General features: G+C 43.8%; 2 protein-coding genes across 6 annotated transcripts in view; one reads left to right on the top strand and one right to left on the bottom strand.

Annotated features, from left to right (window-relative positions):
- PPEF1 (protein phosphatase with EF-hand domain 1) overlaps positions 1 to 11,939 on the top strand; it is a 36,475-nt gene extending 24,536 nt beyond the window's left edge. For 3 of the 4 annotated variants that reach the window (XM_035542127.2, XM_035542128.2, XM_035542129.2), the window contains 10 exons: positions 1,596 to 1,762; positions 2,560 to 2,596; positions 3,044 to 3,193; positions 5,305 to 5,505; positions 6,914 to 7,099; positions 7,731 to 7,873; positions 8,449 to 8,555; positions 9,456 to 9,619; positions 10,397 to 10,481; positions 10,943 to 11,939. In XM_035542127.2, the coding sequence (XP_035398020.1) occupies positions 1,596 to 1,762; positions 2,560 to 2,596; positions 3,044 to 3,193; positions 5,305 to 5,505; positions 6,914 to 7,099; positions 7,731 to 7,873; positions 8,449 to 8,555; positions 9,456 to 9,619; positions 10,397 to 10,481; positions 10,943 to 11,133 (1,431 nt within the window). In that variant the 3' untranslated portion in view covers positions 11,134 to 11,939. The remainder of the gene's footprint in view (positions 1 to 1,595; positions 1,763 to 2,559; positions 2,597 to 3,043; positions 3,194 to 5,304; positions 5,506 to 6,913; positions 7,100 to 7,730; positions 7,874 to 8,448; positions 8,556 to 9,455; positions 9,620 to 10,396; positions 10,482 to 10,942) is intronic. The other variant, XM_035542130.2, reaches the window with a different exon arrangement.
- A 68-nt stretch (positions 11,940 to 12,007) lies between these two features.
- Positions 12,008 to 21,320, bottom strand: part of PHKA2 (phosphorylase kinase regulatory subunit alpha 2) — a 44,514-nt gene continuing 35,201 nt past the window's right edge. For both annotated transcript variants that reach the window (XM_035542126.2, XM_035542125.2), the window contains 4 exons: positions 20,259 to 20,426; positions 18,628 to 18,681; positions 17,004 to 17,204; positions 12,008 to 16,271 (listed from right to left, as the gene is read on the bottom strand). In XM_035542126.2, coding sequence (XP_035398019.1) covers positions 16,098 to 16,271; positions 17,004 to 17,204; positions 18,628 to 18,681; positions 20,259 to 20,426 — 597 coding nt within the window. In that variant the 3' untranslated portion in view covers positions 12,008 to 16,097. The remainder of the gene's footprint in view (positions 16,272 to 17,003; positions 17,205 to 18,627; positions 18,682 to 20,258; positions 20,427 to 21,320) is intronic.

Here is a 21,320-nt window from a genome sequence, read left to right as displayed (position 1 = left end):
ATCTCCGTCAAATTACAGCATTTCCTGGAATTCCTTGAAACACTTGCATTTTAAAATATGTATTGCTAGGTTAGATTGTTAAATGGCTGCTACGGGTAGGAATAGCCCGGAGCTGCAGAGAATGCGAACAACAAACGGAAGTTAATTAATCACTAACCCAGCCGATACAGGAATGATGCCCAGCAGCAAGCTGCTAATCATTAGAGGGCCTTGTTCACCTCTTTGACATGTTGGGGCTACAACAGCCTTTCATTTGCTGTTGCTCTTATTAGTCGTAACCGTGGAAAAGGAAATAAAATCTTTGCATGAGCGTGGAACAGAACTACAATGCCTCATGGAAACTAGAAGTTAAACTCTCCTTTAAAAGTATGAGCTGTGGGTAAACCTTTGCAAGAGAGGCAGGGCAGAGGCTGGAGAGCATGTCAACACGTCTGTCCTTCCATGAGGACGGCGGCTGCAGCGTGGCTCTGTGCACGCCGACCATCTGCTGGGCAGTCTCCTGCCCGTGGGCTTTAAAGCAAAGCTTTGATTAATCCATCTCCTGGTCTGACACAGCCTCACTCAGGAAGCGGGGTGTGTTGCAGTGCTGCCCAGCCTCCTCAGAGTGGCTTCTGCAGTTGTCATATGGTTTTGTAGATGTTCTGTTGATCGTTCTTGTGCACACCATTTGTGATAGCAGAGGTTTCCTTTTCCTGGCAAGCGAAGAATGAAATGATATTTCCAGTACTTGTGACTGGAAATGATGAAGCTACATGTAGCTGCTGCTATGCTTTCTGTAAGCTGATGGCACCCGTTGATGTGCTGATAACTAATCTAAGAGCACGTACCAGCAATTCACAGTAGTAGCTTCTGATGTCACCATTCACAATAAAGCATTGCTCTGTATCTTCAGAAGAAAAAAAATAAAGATAAAAACTACCTGTACATGCAGTCTTCCAGGTGCACAAGCTTCCTGGTATATCTTTAACAGCACCCCTGGCAAAGTGCAAGTATGAGTATAAGTCAAGTAATGCTTTCAGGATTAAAGCAATTGGAAAAAAAAGGTTCTTCACATCTCTGTATTAAGATTTGGACTGCAGTATTTCTTAGGCGTTCTGGAAGCATAGACTGCAAACAATGTAAATATCTGAAATCCAGTTTCTTCTGTGGAAGGAAATGTAAGGACCTTCAGACTTGTGTCAGAAGATAACTTCTGGAGTTCTTGTCATCCATTCAAAATGAGTGATTCCCTTCTATTTGCAAGTGCACAACTTCCCAGCAGCAGTTGCATTAACAGAAAAGTATATTTTACTACAAGAATAATGTTCCTATTGGTCCCTTTCAATTTAATTTAATAGGTAGAGGAATGGATTAGAGACAGCATCATAAGAACCGTTAGAGAGGTCATCTCTTCTCTGATGGTTCATACAAGATGTCCGATTTGGAGATTTCTGTTCTAAGCAATGGAAATAAATGCTGTGTTTCTGAGTTCTGTATTATGCTTTTTTTTTTTTCTTCCAGGTTTTATAGCCAGGAGTTCTCATTAGAAATGATATTTCCTTTATTACAGTAGCGTAACAGTCTCCAAATGTCCTTGTTTTTGTTTCTTTCTGCAGAATGGTCTACCTTCAGAAAAAAAACCTTATGTCTTTAATGGTGATTTTGTTGACAGAGGGCGAAATTCTATGGAAATACTTATAATCCTGTTTGCATTTCTTCTTATCTACCCCAATGATGTACACTTGAATAGAGGAAACCATGAAGACTACGTCATAAACTTGAGGTAGGTTTTAGGGTGTGGAAGGGAGGGGGTATCTGATCATTCATTGGAAATGGTGGAGCTTTTGAATGCCACTGTGCCAACATCTGATCTCTAAAACAGAAGTAATGTTTTATTGGGTATGCAGGTGGAGCTTTGCATCTTCAAGATGTGTTGGGGGGAGCAAAGTACACCCTCATTACACACAGACACTCGAACAGAAGTGCTTGTCTCTGACATAATCACAGCCCATTGAAGTCAGAGGGTTCATTGGAGCTGCCTGAGTACCAGAGCAGGGGATGGATGGAAGGACTATATTTTAGTTAAATCATGGGCTTTTTCCCCAGCATAGCAACAGACTTAAGTGTGCAGTATGATGGAACCAGGAAACCAGGAGCTGAGATGTCACTTAACTTCAGACTAAGACGTCATTTCCCAAAAAAGGGGGGGGGGGAGGGAGATGGACATGATAGATGGTGGTGTCCATGGAGGTTTTGAGGGAATTTTTATACAACATTGGTTAGGTTCCTTTGAAAATTCTCTCTAATATCTAAAAGGTAAAATTGTTACGCTATTACGTTTAGATGGGAAATAGGCTGCTTAAAAATTATTTGTCTGGACGCTGTTTCTGATCCCTTATATGCACAAGAAATCAATTTAACTCAATTATTGAGATAGAAGAATGCACTTTTTAAACTGAGGTGAGACATAAATGACAGGAGGAAAAGAGGGTTGGAAAATTCCTGGCAATCACGGTAGTGCAGAAAAATGTGCAGAAAGGGCACGTAAAAACACAGTTCATTATGTTGTTCTATTTTCAGATATGGCTTCAGCAATGAAGTTTTGAACAAGTATAAGGTATGATTCTTCCTAGTTTCCCTGTATTTTCTTTGAGTCTTGCACACGTAAAATGAAAAATGTCTGAACAAAGAAACTTCAAACCAGTTTATATAGGTATAGTGCAAAATGAGTTTAGTAATGTAGTTAAAATTATTTTGAATTTTCAGTGGCATAACTGACAAAACAATTCAAAGTGGTAACATCTTGTGCTCAGCGATCTGTGGGATGAAATAAATAACATTGGTGAGGCCACTCAGCAGCACACAGAGAGGTAAATGAAGTGCTGGAGAGACTTTTGAATGGCTCTTAGAGTAAATTTCAGGTCATATTTGTCGGTGTTGCAATTTGGGGTGTCCCCTGGGTGGAACTGTTCATACAGACAGTTGCAGACACCTCAGCAAAATCTTGAATTTAGAAGCAACAGAATCTGCCTGAAAGGATCTAATCCAAGAGTACACTTTGCAGGTCCACGGGAAGGTAATTTTGTATCTTCTGCAAGATGTCTTCAGCTGGCTCCCCCTTGCCACTATAATTAATAAAAAAGTACTTATCGTACACGGAGGAATTTCAAACACCACAGATTTGGATTTCCTGAATTTACTTGAGAGAAATAAGGTAAGAGAGCGTATTCATGTGGGGGTACTCTTATTTTTTAAAAAATAATTTAGCAGTACAAATGCTAAGATCAAGTTGTTTGCATGAGGAAAGGAAATGGCTACTTTATAAGGCGAGTAAGGAAAGAAAGGTCTTGTTTTTCTTCAAAATCAATCTTTAGAAGGGGAGGTTTCAGTAGGTGTTGGGAACCAATTGTTTGGCTGCTGTAAAATGACACAGGTCTTTTGACTTTAAAATAGTTGAAAACACTTTAGATACTCCTTCCTGCGGTGATGACACATTGTTTAGAAAGTACTTTTCATACTTTCTGGCTACTTCAGAAATCAATCTAACCACATCTTTTTAGCACCACCTGTTGCCCCGGGGCTGGGCTGCTGCCATCTGCTCTGTGTGGGACGCTCACTTTGCAGTGCTCCGGTGGCAGCACATGTGGGAGAGTCCCTCCAGCAGGAGCAAACCTTGGGACCTGGCCTTGAGAAAGCAGAAACTACTGCTTTTCATAAATTTAGACAACAGAGGCATCCATATTTTTTTTCTAGAATGGTGAGCAAGTACATCTTTTTCAAATCAGTGGAAAATGGTGTGGGATTTGGTCTGGAAGATTTATACCACTAGAGATGCCTGCTTGTAAGCTGGGTGCCTAGGCTCCTTACACTCGGTGGAGATCCAGGAGATCTGGTGGAGATCCAGGTCTTACCACTGCTCAGGTGTAGGTGTCTGGTGCTGTTCCTGGAAGCACTGCCAAAGCCTGGGGGGATTCCCAGTGGCCTCTGGCTGCCTCTGCAGAAAGGCAGGTCTTCCTCACAGGTCTCCTCTGCTGCTCTCCTCCAGGTCTGGTTCGTGTCTGTGCACCTGGTGCTAATTCACAGACATGGCAGAGCACCCCAGATGGCACAAGACACCAGTGTTTAAGCAGCTGAAATGTGTTCCTTGTCACTTGTGGCTGCGCAATCCAGAGCTGCTGCTCTCACCCTCGTGATTTCTAGCACAGAAAGAAATGTTTTACCGATCAGCCAGGTGCAGCTCAGTTTGTTTCTCAAGGATGTTAAAAAGGGCGATGAATACGCCTGGTTATCTGCGCCCAGGCCCTGCTGACTGAACCAGTGCACTCCAAAATTGGGTGTCTAACTCTGGGTACAGGTGTCTCAGCCGTGAGCCAAGTCCTTCCCACGCTTTCCCCGAGGCAGGGCTGGGCGTGTTACCGATGCACTGCCTACCCGTGAGCTGCACAATTAGCAGGTCAAAGTGGCTGCCTCGGGAGAGCGTCGGTAACGAGCCGTGCCTGGGCCACAGCTCAGGGCACAGTCACTCAGGGCCGACTGATGTCTTTTAATTGGTACAGCTGGCAACTGACAGGTCTTCAGACACCAGTCAGTGCGCCGGGGAATCATTTTTTGCATCATTTTCTGTGTTAAATAGTTGCACTTTTTTGCTTGTGGTCTGAAAATGAGATGGTATGAGAAAATATCCAAAGAGAAGAAAAGATACTCCCTGGGGGAGTCCGCATGAATGGGCATTCATGGAGCCACAGCACATGACTGCAAAAAAGCAGATGTCTGCACATACTGGGGGAGGTTAAATTTATTTAACAGTGAAGGGACTGAAGTAATACCTTATGAACTTTATGGTTATCCTCCTGATAACCATATGGTCATCCTCCATTGACTTCAGCCAAATTAACCTAGCAGCATGCTATTGTATGAGAGCAGTAGTGAGTGCGGTTTGACCTCAGTATAATATACCTGTGTATTTTCAGTCTCCAGTGAAGCTGGGCACTTAAGTATCTGCCCTGAGCCCAAGTGCTGTCCTGGCTGTCCAGGTGAGACCTGGTGACTGAGCGTGGCTTGGAATGAGTGATGGCTTGTGACAGGAACATGAGAGCACTCCTGAAGAGGTGCCTGACAGATGTGAAGCACGATGTCTGCAGGTGAAAACACCTGCAGCTTCCACCAAACATGAGAGTTCAGGACATCACAAGACTTCAAGACTTTTATGGGAAGGGGGAATGGATGTGCCTTTCAGCTGGCATCTCTGTATCATTATGTTCTGCTAACTCTTCCAGTATTCTATGGGGTTTTATTGTTTGATCGGTTTTGTTTTTTATTTTCAAGTTGAAATCTTTGATGCGGCCACCAAAGCCAGAGGCAGACAGAGAGGAGCAAGCAAAGGAGGGAACTCCAGCAGCCAGACCCAGCACATGTGCTGCTAATGAGCATGTCACAAGGAAAACACGCGGCGTCTCGTCATCGGGCTCCACTGAGCTTTCCCGTCCAAATTCACAGTCAGGGCCCACCCTGAAGGAGTGGAAACAAGTAGGTGAAACCAAAGACAGATACAGAGACCCCTGCACAGCAGTGGTAGGGGCTCTGTTTAGAGGGCACGTCTGCATCCGAGGGGTCTGTGTCTGAACAACACATCATTCTGGGGAGTATACTAGTCAGCTACACATTATTTAGATGCTTTTCGTACACCTGGTAAAAAAAGGCTTGTGATCTTAAGCCTCGGAAGGAGGATTTACACAGTGTTTTCTGTTCTTAGCTGTTAGGAGGAGGAAACTGCTCTGTATGAGATGTGTTTGCATGCCCTCATGTGGTTACATCTGTTCGTACATACGTGGTTGTCAGTTTAAACAGGTCAGGCTTGGCAATCAATTGTGATTTCACGCACCTTTTTTGGCTGTGGTTTTGGCAGCTGAATGCTGATAGTGTCCAAAAAAACCCAGCTCCTGAGACCTAAAGGTTGATTACTCAGAGCAGGAAATTTTTGTCCTCTGGTCGTTAGCTTCCCCTTGAATATTAGAGGCAATACGGAGCGCATGCCATGCTGTAATTTAATAAATTGTGACAATTTGGAAAGCTTAATTTGCACAGCAATTTACAAGCTCAAAATTGAGTTGGGTGTATGTTTATTTTTCTGATCTTCCCTTCAGACAGCTGCTTTAAGGAGTAGACAGCTTTGCTTTGCCTCTAGAAATAGAGCAAATCTCTCTCAGAAAATGTAATTTCCCAAGATCTGAGCTGGAAACTAACGTAAAGTGCTGTAGTAACCCCCCCAAATCTAACACTCCCCAACAAATGGAAGTAGAATGTTTTTGCATAAACCTTTTCTAGTGAGGCTTGAACAGACACATTTTGCCCCATGTTTGGTGCTGACTAGAATTAGCACGTTTAAGCCTTGAGAATTCATCCACTGATGTCTCGATCCTGCTAAAATGCTGATAGGTAAAATCTTGTTTTGAAACATGAGCTAACCAAAGGCAATAAAGCCAAAGGCAACTCCTGCCATGTTTAGAGCAGGGACTCTCAAGCTTAGTTTAGGTAAAACCACTGACACAGGTGGCTGTCAGGTCTGCGCTGAGAAGCAGGAAATGCCTCTCACATGCATAGGCAGCTTTTGCTCTCTTCGCCCATGCACCGTTCCTGATGCACCTACCAGAGTCTGGAAACTTCAGCTGTGAAAGGAGGTACATTGCTGAAAAGATGTTTCGTCTGAAAAAGATAAGGCAAACTGTTTGTAAGAAAAGTAGAACAGAGGTCCCAGCCCAAAGGAGTGCACTATTGAAAGGAAAGAAGAAAATAGGAGGCCTGTTTGGGACCTTGTTAGCTCAGGTGTGTTTTCTCCCTGTACTGTGGGGGCTTTTGCTGTGGTCCCTAGTTGAGGCGTACGTAGCCTGTCAGTCCTTGCCTACTATCAGTCCTCACTTGTGTTTGCTCTTTCCAGGTCCTGGACATTCTCTGGAGTGATCCAAGAAAGCAAAATGGCTGCGTTCCAAACAAGCGCCGAGGAGGAGGTTGTTACTTTGGCCCTGATACCACTGCCAGGCTGCTTGAAAGGTATAATCTGAAGATGTTGATCAGGTCTCATGAATTTAAGCGGGAAGGCTACGAGCTCACTCATGGCGGGAAGGTAAGGTGCTGCCATGTAAAGCAGAGATCTCCTGTGAATTTCACAGGCACATCCACAGATTTGTCTGCAAAGTTAATTAAGAAAATGAGTGACTTCTTTAAAATGGGTTCGGGGGAATTATGTGCTAAATAAGTAGATGTTAGAACAAATTACGGAGTTCTGACAAACACAGAAGTCTCCACAGCTTCAGGGAGTGGGGACTAGCTCATTACTCATCTGAAAACAAATGAACATCAACAAAATCCCTTAGGACAGTTATGTGTAAGTACAGCGTAAGAGATGCTCGTAGGCTTTTGAAGCCTTTTAACTCATTTCTCTTCTGCCATTGCTCGCTGACATGCTGTATCAAGATGCCAGCAAGAATCCTGAAAACCAGCTCTATCTTAGAAAGACGTTTCTGCTACAGTGTGCTATCACACTGCCCTCTAAACTGTGACGGGCCAAAAACGCAAGCCTGGAGCTCTGACTTGAAAAGTGCAAGCAGTTTGGTGAATGACATCGTCACTGGTTTCTGGTTTTACATGTTGACACTTCATTTTGTAACCTGCAGGTTTTTCTAAGATCAGTTTTAGGAATCAGTGTCAAGAAGAGTTGTTCTAGCCAACCCGCTTTCTTTTTTTCCTATGATCAGGTTATCACTATATTTTCTGCCTCTAACTATTATGAAGAGGGAAGCAACCGGGGAGCATACATCCGACTGAATCCGGATCTGATTCCTCATTTTGTACAGTATCAAGTGCGTGAGTGCACAGACAAGCAGAACTACTGGGAGAGGTAAAGATGCGTCGTCATGTGTGCAGTGTGAGCACCTGCTGCAAATCTGTAGCTTCATTTTACTTGGACAGGCATCTATTTTCCTCGTTTTTCTATTTTCCCATTTAAATATTAGTACAGAAGACAAAAATGTATTTTAAGTGCTCTGACTTAGTTTCCTGAGAAATTCCCAAAGGTAATTAAGAGCTTAGAACAGACGATTGTCAGGGACTCCTAAAGAGCCTATGCCTGTCTGTCAGGTCTGCTTTAAGGCTGCAGTGTTAATCTAGAAAAATCCTGTTATGAATGGAGTCCAAAAAGTTTATCGTTACAGCTTTGCCATGCCTAGCACTGTGGTCAGATTTACTAAAGCAAAGCAGCTTAGAATTACCTGCATAAACTTGATTATCTCTTAACTTCAGCTTATTCTTCTGGGGCTTTGTTTTGTTTTTCCCCAGTGTTGCCTTTTAGGATGACCCTGATGACACTGCACATTAAAGAACAGAAGAATTTGATAATGAATGTTGAAAAGCATAAATTGCTGGAGGATTAAAATCCTTTAATGATCGGCTTTGCATTTTTTTTTTTCATCCTAGGGTGAGAACGATTGAACGTTCTGCCTTGCAAACCTTACGAGAGAAGATTTTTGCTCACAGGTCTACACTCACTGAGGCTTTCGCAAAGTATGACTGCAACAACACAGGTAATGCTACCTCTTATGTGTGCATGGGGGCCTGCTGGCCTAAGGCTGGAGGGAGGCTGGGGCTGGTTGGTGACACACTCTCATTCCTCCCAGGAGAAGATGTGTGTTAGTGGATGCTTATCCCTAGAAAGCAACTTGGAGGATGGGGTGGGAGGTTTAAGTATGAAGAAGGAAAGAATTAGAACACCTGAGCAAATAAAGAAGCTCTCTGGGCAGAGAGTTTGGGCGGGGAAATCTGACTCCAGAAGCTCAAAGGTCAACACCTTCACTCAGGAGAGTATTCGGAAGATGTCAGCCAGGGAACTGGGGTCTCAGAGGAGGGAGAACTGGTCTCCTGAGTCTGGGAGCTATTTGAGTAGGGTAGCTAGGCCACTAGTGGACACGCAGTCATGCATCAGCTGAAGAAAAGTCAGTAATAAATTGCTACATTAACCTTTTATGTAGGAGCAAGGCATTGATGACTTCTGGCACAAATACAGCTTTTCCTCATGATGGCTTCTCACCTGACTAGGTTGTCATCTGTGGCCCTAAGGTGTTGGTGCTGCTTCTCTGGCTGCCAGCCGATCAACATATTTCTGTCTTGTTGATGTTTCAGTCACATATGTCTCTCTCTGTAGGTGCAACTCAGCTCAAATCTGAAGTACTCTTCATAGAATAATGTTTTTCTCAAGAAGTTTAAAAACATGCTGATTGAATCACAAAATTGTTGCTGTTGGAAGGGACCTGTGGAAATGTTTAGTCTGACTTTGCTGCTCATTGTTAAGAATATTTTTATTCCCCAGCATTAGGAGAAAATGTTTGTGTTTTGTGACTTGTTAAACAAAGTCAGAAGGCATGCTGGTGTCTGATTTATGCTGCATCATGTACCAAATGTAACCATGAACCAACCCCTTCCGGCAGGCAAGATTTCTGTCAGTGACTGGGCAGCAGCAATGGAGTCTGTCCTCTGCCTCGAACTGCCCTGGAGGACGCTGCAGCTCCATTTAGTCAAGACAGATCCAGATGGAAAAGTTGACTACATGTCATGTTTTCACAATATGGAAATAGCTCAATCTACAGAAGAGGTAAGGAGGAAAACGCCTCGTTGCAAATCTTAGAGGAACAGCTTTTTGCAATTTGAGGCACAAGACAGTGGTTTGGCCAATCCCATAGACATCTACATCTGAACTAGTTACCTAGCTTCCTTTTATAGTCATTGGAGGGAAATAAGTACTTCTAGGGCACGAATCATCATTCCCTGCTAAGGTAGATTCTGAAAATAGGTTGGATGAATCACACGCTAGAACTGCTTCCTGCTTTCTGGTGACTCTCAAGGGCATTTAGATAAGGTAGCTGAGGAGACATGCAATGAATCCCAGAGCAGCTTTGCAAATGTGCACAGAACCAATTCTGGCACCTGTAGGATGAAGTCACAGTTGGAGATGGGCTGGAGATGTTTGACCACCTGTAGCTGAGGTCTCTTCTACAGAGTCCAGTTGTTACTGGGCGACTGCATAGTGGTTTGGTTCTTAGCTCTCGCCACCATTTTTCTAACATTGAACGTTTCATGTGAGTGCATGACATCGAGCATTTTCCCTAAATCATCAGTATCTCCACAAATAATTACTGAAGGTAGGAGGTGTGAAGGGCTCCTTCACAGGACCCCCTCACCCAGAAGTGACAGGTTTCAGCTGATTCAGGGCAAGACAAAATATCATCTCTTGGAACTCAAGCATAAGGATTTTTTCCTAGTATTTGACAAGTTAAACTGGGAAAATAGATTTGTATAGTACATATTCTGTTGGCTAAACTAATTCAAACCCAAGGTCTGAATTGTTTCCTGTGTATGATTTCAAAACCAGGTTCAGCCAGCTTTGGTTGAAACGCTGTGCAAATACAGAAAAGATCTGGAGATAATCTTTAACATCATGGACGAAGATCAGTCAGGTAAGTCTCTAACTTCACAGCACCAGCCCTAGGAAGCCTATACTACTTATCTTTCTCCACAGTTTCCTCCTTAAGGCTTCTATATATAGAGGAACCAGGGGTGATGTCATTTTTCCACTTTAGTGAAGACTAATTTCAGCAGTCAGGCTGTACCCATATAAGGGACAGTGCACAAAGCCTAATTCAAGAAAAAAATCTCACATACTCAATTTCCAGTACTGGTGTCACTTCTGGGGGCTTTTTCTCCCTTCTCTCACTCAGTATTTACTGCTTTCTTAATTCTGCTCTTGAAAGCGCTAGCTCATTGCCTGCAGTAAAAATGTACTTCAGTCATGAAATCACAAAAAATCATGCAAGCCAGGGTAGGCAGGTAACTGTCTTGCAATAAAAGCATGTGCATGCATGTACGTAGGAAGGGGAAACAGCATTATAAGAAGCAGTCTGCCATCTGTCTTCTTTAGGTTTGATTTCTTTTGATGAGTTCCGCAAGACCTGGAGAATCTTCAGTTCTCACCTGGGAATTGACGCGTACGATGCATCCATTGACAAGCTAGCCCAGAGCATAGACTACAACAAAGACGACTACATTGACTTCAGCGAATTTTTAGAGGCCTTTCATGTGGTTCACAACCGAGACAAGAAGCCAACCTAATGAAAAGGCAGAACTTCTTGCGGGTTGTCATGGAAGTTCACCTTCCTGTCATGAGTCACAAGCAGCCTGGGAACCCGATTTCCACACTGACAACCAATAAATGGTAATAAGCGTTGTGGTCACCGTGTAAGCCTGTTTAGTCCCTTCTGGATGATGTATACCTGCTAGTAATGAGACCAGAAGAGATGAAAAACCACCATATACAGTATTACTGTGTCACTGCCACATCGGTACCTTACAATTTATCTTCACTCTTGGTTTCATCTCCTCCACCAATTTTATCTGTGAATATTACCAAGGTAGCACCTACAACCTCACGGGAGGAGAAACTTTGGTACATTTCTCTCAGCAGCCCTTAGAGACCGCTGAGAAACAGTATTAATGACCACAAGGAATATATCTGTCACTCCTTGGGGATATAACAGGAACAGCAGAGGCTTTCTGTGGACTGACTATCCAGCCCAGGCGAGTTAAAAAAGAAAAAAAGGGAAAAAAACATCATATCATTAAAATAGGAAAATAGGTAGTTCTGCATTTAATCTTGCTCTTTGCATGATGCAATAAAATTAAAACATTCCAGGTCACTATGTATCCTCTTTGAAGTTTACAGACCCAACTTAAAGGGTCTTATCTGAAAGGCGTTTACACTTGCATTAGATTTGTTCTTGCCACCGGCTACTTTTGCCTACAGTTGTTGGGGTTGGGGGCCAAGAAACAGTCATAACCTGTCACTTTAATGCTGGCTAAATCCACAGCATGTTAATGTAACATACAATAGATCCTAAAATAAAGCTTTAGCTTTCACAGTAATATGTGTGCGGTGTTTTTCTGCGTTGGTAGCCTACACATACTAGAGTACAACACTTTTGTCTGAAGTCAAACTGTATTTCTCTAAAACCAGGAGATGAGTAAGAACACAAAAGTAACAAAGTTTGATACTACTGAACCCAAATAATCTTGCATACAGTTGAGCATAAATTCTTAATCAAGTAAACGGATAAATTCTGCAATTGACTCTATGAAAAGCAGCAAGATGGAAGAGCCCAGTGTCCCATGTCTCCCCCTGTATTCCCCTGCTCCAAGCCTGTGAGCCAATATTCCCATTCCTGCAGCTCGCTCCTGGACCTGACCCACTTGCATATTACACTCTGAAAGCAACACACTGATATAAAGTGCAGGCAGATCAGGAACTTTTTAAAAAAGACATTACCTTAATTCATCCTTATTAAATACAATGTATACAGAGTGCTTTCTGGGTAGTAAACAGTTCCAGCCTAACCAGTCTTTAAAATTTAATATTGAACCATGAGGTAAGTAGGTAGTTTTTAATTTAATAACAGTTTTGAAAATGCAAAGGAAAAAAAAAAAGCTATAGCACCCTTTCTAATAATTTATCCTTACAGAATACAATAGCAGTCCAAGTTTAATACAGTGCCATCATTTCTAAATCTTATTTTTAATTGATGAAATATGAAATACTTTTCCAGAAGTATTTTATAAATTTACAGATGAGTGAATAAACATGTACATACTTATTTCTATTCGCTGGAGTGGGGGGGGGTTCTCTAACAGAAAAACAAAAAGTACAGTAAAATTTTAATGGCATTGGTAACGTTAAATGTGTATTTATAGAATGTGACAGTACAGATCTGGAGCCCTCCTTTGCCACCCCCAAGAAGACAGGACAAAACAAGGGTGTGTAACAACGTGGGAGCTCAGACACATTGCCAAAACCCTGCAGCTTAGATATGCCCCTCTCACAACGTGTTCCTGAAGCCACTCTAGCGTTAAGCTGAAGGATTAAGTTGAAGGACGCTTGCCTTGATGAGAAGGGACGCCAACAGTAAGGTCGCAATGCAGCACTTCACTTAGCATACATTGAAAAGAGGCTCCTAGGGAGGCAGCGCTGCAGCCTGTGAGCAGCTGAGTCATTGAGCCAAAAGAGAAGCCTGCCCCTCAGCTGCTACAGGCAGACAGGAGCCCCCTCAACTCTGACAGAAGGAGGGGACATGGGAGGAGGGACTAACTGCAGGGCATGTGATGCCAGGGATAAAAGCCACTGGAGACTAGAACTGGAGCGGGAGACAGCCCAGCTACTTGTGTTAAACTCATTGTTTGAGCTGAAGCTCTCCCGTAACTCTCATCCCTATACAGATAGATAGATACAGATATATTTATTCCACTATGTTATGCAGGGGCTATTTAATGTCACAGCTGTGAGTGGTCCTGTGAGCAGGGACTGAATCAGGCCGTGGCGGAGTGCCCAAACTGGCCCTACAGGTGCCATCAGCCTTCAGGCCAAGCACCTGATGTGGGGCTTGGATTGTCCCCAGGCCCCTGCTTCACCCACACAGGGCGTCTTCCTACAGGCCATGGAAAGCAACCGACCCTTTTAGGGCTCCTTCCCCGAGCAAGGGGACCATGGCTAGCACCACAGAAGAGGCCTGCGCTGAGCCAGCCCCCTCCAGCCCTGTTGTCTGCCTGCTTCCACAGGACCAGGGCTGCTGCTTCCGTCCCCACGGCTGCAAACTGCTCGTGAGCAGCGCCGGACAGAGCGGAAAGACCAGGTCCCAGGTGGATCTGTTTTCCCGAAAGCCCTTGTTTCTGAAGCACATGGTGTGTCTGTGTACCTTTGCCTTCTGAAATGAGTGTGCAGGCAGTTGAGGATGGCCACATCCTCCTCTTCTGACTCCCCCGGGAAGCCAGACAGCCGAGCTGCTCCAATTAGCTGCAAAGCTGTCACGGGTTTTACCTGGGAGCACACCCTCACCACCATCAGAGCCGGCTCAATTTTGTAACAGCTTAATAACACATAGGTGGATCCTCTGCAAAGTGTGTGTGTGTGTAGGGGGGGTCTGAACAAAAGCTTATTTCCTTAATGAGTTTTGCATTAACTGTGATTCTCCAGTTGTAATAATCCTTCTGTCCGAGTAGTAGCTCAGCAGAAAGTTGCAGCTGTGCATGACCTGGAAGTAAAATGAGTTTCCCCTCCAATGACATTGTGCTTCAGCATCCCACTTCTCAGTACCACTTATATCAACTCTTCAAATCACCAAATAAATACTCTTCCAGTGCGTACACTCCATGACTCCATGTGGTAATTGATCACAGTGATTATAAATGTGTGGTAATTGAGGTCATACTGTGAATTTTAAATCAAAGACACTTGCTTAAAAGAAAAAAAAAAGAGTTAAGGGGTATCTGTTTTGCTCTAGGCTCTGAACCATTGCTTCAGAGACTTGGTGTGCTCATGCTCTTGGACTGTTATATTTACATGTTTAAACCAAAGGATTTGTTTACTGAGAAACACGCTAGGTGATCTCTCACAATGCATACAAAAATGGGGGAAAAGCATAACAAAAGAAAAAAACAAAAACAGGTACCATGCCAATAAAATGACTTCCACAGCCAGGTGTGTGCTAGTCATACCTGAACCGTACCTTTACACTAATCCCTCCACAGGTCCACAGTGCCCATGGTGGTTAACGCAGCCCTTGCCTCTCAGAGCATCCAGCGAGCAGCTCCTGGGCCCTCACACTGCCAAATTCTCCTAAATCTGAATCACCTCCTGAGGCCTCCCACACTCATTGCTCTCTTGAGCAAGTGCCCAGATGTTGCAGTAGCAGCAGCACCTCCATGGTAGCTGTGCCACCTGAAGCTTGCCTTCCCTGGACCATGGGTGCTGGCAACCAGCAAGCGAGACGGGCTTATTTCCCCTCTTTTCATCAAGGTATTTCAGATGACTGCATAAAACCACAGCAAATCGCAGCTGGTGCCTGGGGTGAAGAAAGGTTTTCCATGCCAGAAGCAGCCTACCTCTGTTTTCAGATGAAGTGGCCACAGAGCTGTTTCCCTGCATGACACGCACTTACTCTCTCTCCTTAAAGCAGCTCAAAGCAGCCACTGAAACTCATTTTCAGTGGACAGTCTCATGGCACAGGCACAAACCTGGGAGCTGTCTGGAAGGAGACTACCAGGGAGCCCATCCCTAACCACGACTGACAAATGCGCCTTTAAAGAAAAAAAAATAATCACAAAAGGAAAAAAAAAGGAGGAAAAAAAAAAGAGAGAAAAACATCAAAGCCTTCTATAAACTCACCCTGCGCTGGAAGGGTGGCAATTATGCCATTCTCAACTCCGAGGCTATTTGCAAAGGAAAGGATCAGGAGACTTGGGAAGGGTGCTCGGGTGGCTGAGGTTTATCTTTCTCCGTTCAGAGAAAAGGATTACAGGCATAAAACTGTCTGTCACCTTGGAGAAGCTGGAGTCTTGAGATTTTCGTGCGAGGCCCTGGGGATGCCGGGAAGGAAGCCACTTTGTTCAGATTAAAGAGAGAGGCAGCTTCCTGAGCAAGGCTATCATCTCAAATTAGTGGATATTGTAAGACATTTGTCTCTACTGCACTAGCCCTGCACTAACTAGGTGCAAACGAGATGAGAATCAGGGTAAACGTGTATTAAAAATACCACCTGGTTACCTCCAGTTATTCCTATTCCTCTAATTTACATTTCCCTGGATGTTTCACACTGCATTAGTGATTCACAACGACGACATACATTTACAGAGTGCAGGGAAAAATTAATGAATTCCATCACTTCCCTTGTTTGGGAGACTTTATGCCTGAGATAGAGCTCCCTCATTTTATTATGCCTTTTGATCTCCACAGAGTAATCTGTTTTCCCCTTGGCAGAGCTGTATAATTCTTGCTAATTTAATATGAATTACATTTATGCACTTTGGGCAGAATGAGCTTCATTATTTGTTATTTCTCACGCCCTCCCTTAAAAGTAGGCCCCATTCCACCTACCTGTCCCCCGCAGGCAGGCATGCACATAACATGATGACTCGCGTAAAGTGCTGAGGTAGTGTATGGCACACACACATGCAGCAACTAAACAAGAGGTTCAAGGCAGCGAAACGGGGAGAAAAAGCTTCCTAGCCTTTTCTCCCTCATGAGACACTGCTTATTGCATCACACAGCCTGTGCTAGGCAGGAAATCCTGTAAATAAATAATTATGGCTTTTGTTAGGTATGTCATAGTCCCATAGGCCCCGCTTGGAGCACTGTCGTAAAAAAAGTGGCAAATTCCTGTGGCTATGTCTTTCTCCAAGATACCACCAGTAGCTCCAAATGATTTCTGAAAAGACACACACAAAAAAAAGAAGTAGGGAACGTTAGGCATTTATCCTTATGTATTGGGGAAAAAAACCAAAAAGGTCTCATGATGATTTTACATTTGTGCTGAATGCTGAAGGCAAAGCCTCCGTTCCCTCATTAAAACCCTTACTGGGATTGTTACAGGATATACATGACTTAGTCGGATTGGCCTAAGTAAACAAAGAACATCTAGCTTCACAAATTTTGTCCTTTTTTTAAATACTTAAATATTGATGATTTTAACGCTTCACACTCTGCTTTCACAATACTGTTCTATAATTTGGTAGAGCTGCATGCAACTAGCCTGGACGTGAACTTGGTCTCTGTCTTACTGTCTGGCATGTACACAGTGTGGTCTCTGAGCTGTTCTGTTTCTGGCAGCTGTACCCGCACAGCTTTTCCTGACTTTCTGCTGATAGAGGACTGAATTCTTCTTCTCAGAGTGGCTTGTGCAGTGCTTTGATAAAGCCAAAGTTCTCTTCAATCTGCCCACTTATTTCAGAGCTTGTTAGCAGCTATGATTTTGTCCCCACTAAATCTCCCACAATTCTTAAATTAGTTTTCCAAATATATTTCCAGAAGACAGTGAGGTGATTTGGTTTTCCTTCATAGGGGCATAAGGAAAAAATCATATTCTCCACACACCAGAGAAGGATCAGGGGTAGATTTCAAACGGAAAGGCTTCCCACCACTGCCCCTTGGACGCACTCACCAGTTCCTGCAGAAAGAGGTCGTTGGCCATGTGCACTATTCGATCCACGTGGATGATTCCCCCGATGCTGTTCACCTCGATGTCAGACAGGAAGGTAAGGACGAGAATAGCTTCCACCAGGAGCTGCCGGTACTCGGGCTGGGGTACGTGGTTCAGCACCGACTCCACGTGCACAGCAAACTTGATTTCGCACGGGGTCATCTGGCGAGTGAGAGTGGAAATGGAAATTAAAAACCGACAAATCCAAAAGACCAGTTCCCCACACATCCCTCAGGCACTTAAACATACGCTCCTCTCTTCACGTGGGGGCAGCCTGACTGAGGTGAACGAGACATCTGTACGGCCTTAGAACCGACAGAAAGTTTTTGTGTCGCTAGGCCCTGATCCTGCACACAGTTATGCAACTTCCAGAGAACTGCTCCAGCCCTGCAACCCATCACACACACATTTTACTTGCACACAGGACTGCAGATACTTAGCTTGCAAATTAACTCCCTGCTTCTAATGTGCCAGTCTCCGGCATTCTGCCTTCCGAGTACCCTGCCGGCATTGCAGGTTAGTCGCAAAACTGAAATGACTGTACAGATTTAAAAATAGCCACCTGCTTAGCGTGAATGCGCTTTCACACAAGCAAATACCTATATTGTTTGTAGAGCAGCCTAATTCTCACTGGCAGAGCTGTATGGATGTCATGTGAAATGCTGACACCCTAGGAGGTTTGTGCTTATTTAGTTTGATTCCTTTAAACAGCAAAATTAGATACTGTCTAGGTCTGACAGGCTAAAAATATAAACTTATTTATCTACACAATAGGAATAAATAAAGCTCTCCATTCTGCAAAAGAAGGTTTAAATTTGGCAGAAAATTCCAGCTCTTCTCTTCAGCTGTTACCACCACCCCTCAGAAAAGAAGAAAGCCAGAGACAAATCAGGTGCAACCTGACATGAAAAAAGTCTCAGGCATGCAAGTATCTCTCTTCTGCTGAGAGACCTCTGTTCACAAGAGTTGTTTTGTTTCACATTTGTGAATTTAAAACTTGCCAGAGTGCCTAAAGGCAGAGTGGCAGTCCAATGGAGGAAAAAGAAAAGTATAAAGAAAGGTTAAGGTTATGGATTTAACGAGTGAAAGCTTTGGTGAGAAACAATCATCCTCAACTGGTGTTTACTCTTGAGGCTGTGATGCCAAAATACACTGGCTGCAGTGGCAGCATTTGAAAAAAATGGGGGGGGGAACAAGCAATGTGTCTACTTTATTCCAACAAGGCTGAGCTTTTTTGTTACTCTGCCTGAATGACTGTAACCAGCCACCTCCTTTTCAAGCAGTGCTCTGTGGGTGCAGCAAACTACTGCCATGGAAGCCTACAGAAAGCAGGAGCAGCAAAGGGGCAAACCTAACACAAAACCCACCCACTCCCAGGCCTGGCTGGCAGAAAAACTCATCTGCACAGCGCCGGTGAAGCTGGAAGGGGTGGTGGAGGGAAGATCCAGACCTCAGCTCCCTCCTGGGGTAGCAGCCACTTCTGTTTTTAAAAAAGGTCCTGCAGCATTGGCCCTGCTCTGCCTCTTACACTGTGAAACCAAATGTTCAGTCATATGGCTAGAAAATCCTCGGCGTTTTACTGTACCTCTCTGGTGGTTGAAGAAGGAAGGACGTAACCATCAATGGACAAACCATGACACTGAAACAAAAAACATTTTGACAGTGAACAGAAATTATAGTTCTTGCAAGTAAATCTGAGTGAACTCTGATCCAAGCCAATATGTAAAACCTTTCAGTTAAACAAACAAAAACACCAAAAAACCGCCACCAAATCTACCACAAAAAAGAAAACCTGTTAAAAATATTATTTCACCTTTACTCAAGAGGTTATTATGTAGCCTGCCAAATGCTAGAAATAACCTTACGTGACACTTGCATAGTGTCCTGTATTCCATTTTAGCTATTGAATGGGAGGAAAGAACTTGGAGAGCCACTACAGGAAGGGGCAGACAAAGGACCAAACCAAATCAATGAGAAACTTCTGTGGAAAGGATGTAGAAATAAAAGCTAATGCAAGAACACGACAACAAACCATGAAAATGAGAACCTTTATTTCCCATTTTCACTAAAACAACATTTAGTTAAGTGTTGCAAAACCAGGGCACCTCAACTCAAGCATGTCAGCATGTTATGGTGCTTGGAAACGGGCCACAACCAGTGGTGGAGAGGTGGTGTTAGAAATACCAAGTGGTATAAAAGAGAAGGGTGACAAAACATAAATGGTGAGAAGGCAGGCTAAGGAATGACACATCTGGGTACCTGAGGTTATAAAAAATAAAAAATAAAAAAAAGGGCACATCGAGAAGAGTGCTTTTGTGAACAGTTCATAGTGTAAGAAATATTTAAATAACTTTAAATAAGCATAATTAATTTTAATAGCCAGAAAACCATTAAATACCCCCAGCTACTACAGTAAGTCAGGACAGAAGTGATGTTCACTGTTGAACGTATGTTGAACATACTAGAAGATTCCACCAGTAAATCTAGTGGTCTTATATGACTCATCTTGGCTGATACCAGCTTCAGAATAACTGATTTTAGGACAACCAAGAGTGCTCTAAGCTGGTGATGCACATCTTTGCAAGGGTGTAGGCTTGAACAGCTCAGTTTTGCAAGCTGCCAAATGCTGTCTGTCATCCAGCAAAGGAGAACAGGTGCATCACTTTGAAGTAAACAGAAATTCTGAATTCCCCTCTTTTCCTTCCTGGAGATCTGTTTCAGTATATTTCCATACCCCTGATCTCCAAGTTGCTACACAAGCACAATAAACAAAAGCCATCAAGAATGGCATGCAGCTCGGAAGAGCCAGCAAGAGATCTCAAGACATTCTGGAAGACTGAAGTTTCGACCCTCATTCCCTGCAGCCTTTTTCAGCTGGAGCACATGAAGTGCACTGCATTACAGTGCCCCGCAGCGGCAGTGACCACAACTTGCATAAGGCCAGGAACGGTGCACAACAGTGGTGAAACAGAATTGTTCAGCCAAAATGCATCACCGGTGTTTTCAGAGAAAAACGCACTTTCAGACTGACGTGTGGAGTTGCATTAATGGAGCCTTTATATGTTTGAGAGACATGTTCCTACTAACAACTCTAGTTTCCACTGGTCTTCCAGCTGAAGACCAACTTTAACCAGCAACACAATACCTCTGAAGCACCACCTTCCCATGTTCCTATACATATTTTTTGTTTCCTGCCTTCCATAGTTGTCAACCTACCTTCTGAAGGATCTTCCACACTTTCTCATAGAAGCCAACAGGAACTCTGTTAATGGCACCATCAAGCCTCCTCCTGCGCAGCCACTGCCCTTTGCGGTCCCCCCAACTGATGTCTCTGTCGGAGCCAGTAGAAGAAGTGCTGGTGGGAGATGGTGGAGTGCTGCCCCTCTGTCAGAAACATTAAAGGTTTTGTTAGTTTCCTTCTACCATCAGAAGTGCTTCTGCTTGTGAACACATTGTTCTGTTAAAAAGCTAGATGAGGACCAGGAAAAAAAAAAAAAAACCACAGGCCAGGACATCATACAAGGTGCTGGAGCAGGACTGATCCCTCTCTCTACCTTTCATAACAAGCTTCAGTTCTCCAGCACTTCAGTCGTTTCTCAACAAAATAAGCAAGCAGTTCAACAAGGGATAAGTCAGTAAACTTCACTGCTTGGTTCAATACAAGGCACGACTGCTTTGACAAGTACAAGCTGGCTGGCAGGGCAGTGTTACTGCTCCACCAGATAGTGGAATTTACTGGCTGGTCTGATTTGGACTTCAGGCTCAGGGATGTGAGGGAATCAATGGGCCCATGATTCCAGCAAGCGAGGTCCTCCATGCAAATAGCTCCATTAATGTATGTTGATTAAAAACTGACTTTATGTGGTCATTTAGTTACCACGCCCACCTCTCTGTAAGTAGCCACCTTGTTTCCTTTATTGGTAAAATAATAGAACAATACTGACAAACTTGGAGACTAAATTAGGCAGCAAATCTTCTTCCAAGTTGTGGCACTATCAGCACATTCTCACTGTCACTTCCACACCAGGGTATGTGCAGTCTGCCTAGTCCTTGCACTTCCAGACACTGTGTTATTCTGTAGCCTCGTTCCTTTTTGCGCACCCATTACTTTCAGCCCACAGAGGACTTCACTGACAGCCCGTTCTCAAATCCCATCCTCTCTTGAGTAAGGAACTGCCTAAACAAAGTACTGGGGAAAATGCGAAATACGACCAAAAACTGCACGTTTGCAAAGGAGAGGCTCAGTGACCCCACACAGCCAAGCTCTGCAAAAAGAAA

Source organism: Cygnus atratus, chromosome 1 (assembly GCF_013377495.2).
Source record: "Cygnus atratus isolate AKBS03 ecotype Queensland, Australia chromosome 1, CAtr_DNAZoo_HiC_assembly, whole genome shotgun sequence".
Taxonomy (NCBI): Eukaryota; Metazoa; Chordata; class Aves; order Anseriformes; family Anatidae; genus Cygnus; species Cygnus atratus.
This window is presented reverse-complemented; position numbering and strand designations above follow the sequence as displayed.